Source organism: Salarias fasciatus, chromosome 16 (genome assembly GCF_902148845.1).
Source record: "Salarias fasciatus chromosome 16, fSalaFa1.1, whole genome shotgun sequence".
NCBI classification, from domain to species: domain Eukaryota; kingdom Metazoa; phylum Chordata; class Actinopteri; order Blenniiformes; family Blenniidae; genus Salarias; species Salarias fasciatus.
In genome coordinates this window covers 15308213-15314280 of record NC_043760.1, presented here as the reverse complement: position 1 = coordinate 15314280, position 6068 = coordinate 15308213, and the positions used below count along the sequence as shown (strand labels likewise).

Sequence of the window (6068 nt, the reverse complement as noted above, 5' to 3'; positions counted from 1 at the left end):
CATAGCACTACACAAAAACAGCAAGGACAGTTTAGAGATTGGTATAGTATTTATTTATTTATTTATTTATTTTGCACATAAATCTCCCCGAGCTTTATCATTTACAGGAATAAACACAATGTCACATTGAACGCTCCAGTTTTTGCATGCAAGAGTGACTTGCACAACTAATGTGACACGAAATTATGGCTGATATTATTAATTTCTTTTGACATTGCACGTTAATTTCTTTTGGACTTGGTGTGACCTAAGTCAGGTTTTACAGTGTACAAAAGTAGCTATGCAACAAAAAAAAAAAATCAATTAAAAAAAAGAAAAACGAAACTAAACAGGTTTACACAGCAGCGCTGCCCTTCTGCTGTTGTTCACCACCCTCCTTAATGCTCATGAATTAATGCAAATCTGCCTCTGAGGCACTTGCAGGGTCGCCTGGATACTAAATCCACCCCTGGGAGGGCGTGCGCCACGCGGCAAAAAAAAAAAAAAGGAGGGGGATCCTTAACAAATATATTGTCTTATTGCAGTGGGGGAACTTAGTGAAGCCCATTGCCCCTTTCTTTCCCCCCCTCTCCCTCCCTCAGATGTAGTATTTTCCCTGCGCTATTGCGCACTTTAAGGGGAACCTGCAGCGCAGCGCCGCGTCCGGGAGTCTCTCCACCTCCACAGAGGCAGCAGACTCACTCCGCTCCCTCTCAAGGGTTTTCTCACAGGGAAACACCCTCTGGAATCTCTACAGGAGCATCTGGATGGGGATCTGGATTGTATTTCGGGTCTTTTCAGCTGTGCAGGAATGGACGGCTCAGTTTCGGACCGCAACTTGCGGTAAAACTTTCCAATGATGCGCTCGCAACGCCGGAGATTCAAAGGAAACATCTGACTGGGTGTTGAGCAGGATTAAGAACTATGAGCTTGCCCTCAGGAATATTAATCTTCAACTTTTTGCTGTGTTGGACTTCGGTTTTCTCACAGGTAAGATAGATTTACGCACCGCTCGGAGCGTGGAGCGGACGACATCTGGTTATCTGTGCGCAATAATGTTTTTTAAGTAGAAGAAAAATATGTCCTTCACCTTTTCAAAGAGAGAACATTTAAACTCTAAGACACGCCACTTTTAAGCAGGTTTGGTGCGCACTCAGTCTGTGGTTACACTGAAGTCAGAAAAAAATAACAACAAATATCAGAATATCAGGAGCAAATAAAAAAAACAAACACTGTGATAGATTTTAACTCGGAAAATATTCTCCTCTGAGACAACACACTCACAGCTACATGCACACTGTGTCCCCATCTTTCTAGGAGCTAATTTGTTGGCGCCTTGCCAGCATTGTGTTCTTCATCGATTGCAGGTTTGATGGCAGAGCCAAACTGCTAAGACTACACAAACAGGCGCAGCTTGATCCGGACGTGTTTGTATTTATGTCAATATCCATCAGTGTCTGCCTCCTTTCTGAACCGTCTCACCTCTGTTGTGTCTGCATAGTATCTTCATTTTCAGTGATATTTCACTACATTTTGGCAGCTCATTTGAAGAAACGAGCTCACCTGTTTTTGCTGATTTCTGAAGACTTACTTTTCAGCAGGAGCTGTGAGAAAAAGTGAAGGGCTGCAGAAAAAGCGCCAGAGGAAAGTTGCCTGAGCGGATTTTCTCCGCTCAGTGAGTCACCAGACATGCTGTAATATTAGTCATTGAACTGCAAACACTGGGATATCTGGAGTCAAGCCAAAGCTTGAATTCAGTTTTGATCAGATTGAAAAGAGAGGGGGATTATCTGGCAGCTTTTTCAGCACCGTGGACAGCGCCTCCGGACAGCGATCAGGAAAATAATGGAAACAATATAAAGCGAGGCTGCCTTCCGTAACACACATGAGCAAAGGACTCTGACATGTTGACAGGTCGAGTGTTGTTGTCATTGTTTTCTTTTATAAAGCCTGAAACATTCAAATCTAAGCTGATTAAAAATGCTTGTAAAAAAAAAAAAAAAAAACTTATTCGGAGTTTAGTGAATTTCCTCAGAAAAGCATCACTTCCCATTTGTTAAGGTTTTTTTTTTTTCTTTTTGTTCTTTAACGGAGAATCAATGGCAATTTGGGGAAAATCCATTTCAACCAGCAGAGTAGTTTTAACCACAATATATCGAATATAAAAATGTTCATATTAAGTTTCAGCACAGTTATTTGAAGTGAAAACAGATTCTTCCTACACTGTGATGAAACTGGAGAGGAATAAGTCATGTGCATGTATGAAAATGATTGGTGGCATTAAAGGAAGTAATTGGCATTTCCTTGTCGGGGAAACCATTTACAGTATAGGAAACAGATGTACAGTTTCAAGTGATAAACAGATTTCACTAATTCTCTTTCTTCTTATCCTTGTTCTGCTTATTCCTGACTGTGACCTTGATATCTGGTCTGTCTGATTCTTATGCTTTGCATGAGTAGCTTTGTGAAGCTGCATTAGAGTCTTGGTATCTGTTACAGACATGCTATGGATTGATTTCTGAACACATGGAGATGAAACGTACATGATCACAATCACAACTCCGCAAAACCTTTGAAAGTGCTGCCTGCAGATGTGTTGCATCTGCATATATATGTGTGTGTGTAAGAGAGAGAGAGAGAGAGAGAGAGAGAGAGAGAGAGAGAGAGAGAGAGAGAGAGAGAGAGAGAGAGAGAGAGAGAGAGAGAGAGCAGGAACAAAAACGACATGAGCCTAAATCTGATGTGACTGTATTCTCAGACTCACGCTGTGCACATTATGAAATGATTTGATTTCAACAACAAAGAACCGCTGAAAGTTTGAGAATTGTGACAAATCATCTGTCTCTGCATTTCCATGTTACATAAACATGCTAATCTCACATGCAAACCCTGTAGTATTTGCCGCCTGCCACTTAATCCAGCTGGTACTTTGTTCTTGCTTCAAATGCCGAGGGAAAAGGGAAGGAAAGCGGGCGTATCAACGGAAGCCATGCAGAGCACATTTTTTTTCTTTGATTTTTGAGGATGGGGCAATGTGACATGCAGCAGGGAGAAAAAAAAAAATATATATATATATAGAGAGAGAGAGAGAGAGCAAATAAATGCCTGCTGGAAAGACTTCCCTCTGTGTATATATTTGTCTTGCCCAGAAGCCTTAACAGAACAAATGTATTTGAAACTTTGTCAAAACATCTCAGTCATTATCATAATTATAATTATAATCAAACGCTAATTTCAATTCACGAAGCAAGATTTGTACACAAATAAGATGTACAAATATACATTTTTGAGGTGGGTTGGATTTCATGTGAATTTGACTGAGCATTTGATCAAAATGTCCCCTGAAGGCACAACGAAGAATGCGCAGCTCAGTTCAAACAAAGGTCAAGGCAACAGCAAGAAGCTAAAAAGAGGCTCTAACTTGTTTGTTAATTTAACAGATGTGTTATCCATGGTAGGCCTCCTCAAGTCTGAGTCTTTGGATGAAGATATCCTGGAATAATGTCAAGGGAACAAAAGAGATGAGCCAACTTTGCTCTGTGAGGAAGATTGATCCAGAGTCGATGTGCATACAGCACAGGTCTGCTCTGCAGGTTCATTCATTCATCCAACTAACTCAGGGTAGCAAGAGGGGCAGGTTCCCATCCTGGGAGAGACTGGGGCAACAAGCACATCCTGAACAGGGTGTCAGTCCATCACAAGGCTGACAGAAAGAGACGTCAATCACATTTACCCTTTCACAATTTAAGTGAAAACATAAGACATTTGAAAATATAGTAACTGAAAACTGTGTGTTCATTAAATTAAACTTGAATCATCTTTGTTAAAATGAATGCTTCTAAATATTCCAGAATCTATTAGCTTTCAGCAGATCATCAGTAGACTCTCCAATATCTTTAATTCACGTGAGCAAGAATCTTGTTTTGCTCCAAGTATTCCTCTCACCAAAGATTATAATGATAAATGTAACTGGCTTTGAACAATACACCTAATGATGACGTTTTAAGCAAACTCTTCACCATGTCCACCTACAGTGGGTCAATATATAGATCAGGTGGTTGAATTAATTTGTTTTCCTAATGAAAAGAGGGAATTGTCGTTGGATGGCCCCACTGTGGATGAATTGTTATATTGTGTAATATATAAAATGAAACTCAGTGTGTGAAGTGGCCCAGAGATAAAACATTCAAAAGGGTGGAAACATGCCTTTGGAGCTTCGACTGCCTCCCTTCATGTTGAGAAAGCACGCTGCTCTCAAACCAAAGCATCGGAGAATTTACAGAACTTCAAAACAACCTTCACCGAGTCGTCTATGAAAATAGCTCCTTGTTTAAAAAGGTAACATTTACATATTTTCTAATGAAAATGGGCGCTCGTAGAGGACAGCAGTTCTCAGAGTCACTGAAAAGGGAACTTTCAGAAAAAGAGGGAAAACTGAACTTTTCTAAAATGCTCTTAACTACGATTGAAATACAATTCTGTGCAAGTGCAAGATGTTCGATAATCAAAATGGAGGAATGAAGGTGCTGTTTCTGTTGTTCGGATTAAAAATTTCACAGCACTTCTCCTTCTATCAGAGTGTATTTACTCCACCATCATCTGGATCACATGTGGAGAAATTTCTTTCATACTACAGATGCTGAGTGGGTCGACATTGAAGAAAAACAGTCCAAAGGTGCTTCGATATGTCTATTGTTTTCAATGCATATTTATATTACATAAACACAGCACCTACTAGTGGCCCCATTTTGAAGAAGACTCCATTTTCAGCGTCTGTTACTCTTCTGAACTGAAAATACGCCGATTGTTGTGTAAAGTGGGCCTCAGACTGTATGAAGATATTGTTCCCTAATACACATGAAAAACCTTACAGATTTGGACTTTCTGTTGTAAACTGGATTACTGGTGTCTTCAAAGAATTAAAGATGGCATGACAGCTGCACATACAGCAAAGTCTGCTTCAGCTAGCAATTTATGTAAAAGAACGGCGCGAACGCCAACCGAGTCTGGAAAAAACCCTCTAATCATTTAAATATGTAAATATACAGAACCAAAAATCAATTCCAGCATCAAGGAACAAAGACACCTAGAGTCACAAGGGAAGAAAATTCTTTCATTATTTATTTAATTTTATTTTTCTTCCTTATTAGTCCCTAGAGGTTACATTTCTTCCCTGAATTGAGTAGTTGGTAGGCAGCCACAGAGCGTGGTGCCCCGGCGGCGCTGAGGGTCTTGCTCAAAGACACACAGTGCATGTTTTTGGACATTTTTAGAAATATGCTGCGGACCAGAATGCAATCAACTGTGTTTTTGCACCAAGGTTTCATTTTCTTCATTTGATATTTCAATTATTGATGCGGAAAAACGTATTCAGAATTTGCTCCTGCAGGACCAATTTCACATGTGCAGCCTTGACACTGGTTAAAAAACTCCTGATTGTGGTCTCATTCAGCTCCTCCTGATCTGCTTCACATTCAACACTTGAAAACTGCTGTTCATTTTCATGGTCGCTCTCCATGTTCTCATTGGGGATGAGCCGTCCTGTGAATGCTGGATCAGTTGACTGAGAGCCGCTCACTTTTCAGTACAAGGCGATGTAAAAATGTTCATGAATCTACAAATTTGCCTGCATATCACACACAGGACTGAAGTTTCCAGACTGTAAAATTACAAAATGTCCTGATTTTCAAGAGCTGCTGCATGTAGATTATTACACTGCGCCTCTGTCACCAAGAGAAACAGGCACTCTCTGAACTCTTCAAAGTCTGTTTGTGGGCTTTCGCTCACATTATGTTTGGGCAAGCTGAGAGAAAAATAGATTAAAAAAAACCCTCCTTTCTCTCTGTCTCATGTGTCTGTTCTTCTGAGGAGGTTTAAAAATCAACAGTGCATTATATATTCTTTCAACACACCAGTATCTTATGAGCTTTTATTATTTATGATTCATTAGATATGCAAATGAAACGCCGGTTTTCCCTGCTGGTGAAATGTCAAAAAGTCCTTATCAACTCATAATTTCATCAGGCGCTGTGCCAGATCTCCATGTGAAAAGCAATTAAAGCATCAGTTAAATACAAATCAGAATTTTA

At 40.0% G+C, this 6068-nt stretch overlaps 1 protein-coding gene across 1 annotated transcript in view; it reads left to right on the top strand.

The window, feature by feature from the left end:
• Window positions 1–761: 761 nt before the first annotated feature.
• The window catches only part of pth2ra (parathyroid hormone 2 receptor a), a 55424-nt gene continuing 50117 nt past the window's right edge, over window positions 762–6068 (top strand). The window contains exon 1 of the mRNA XM_030111956.1: window positions 762–969. Within this exon, the coding sequence (XP_029967816.1) occupies window positions 904–969 (66 nt within the window). The 5' untranslated portion in view covers window positions 762–903. The remainder of the gene's footprint in view (window positions 970–6068) is intronic.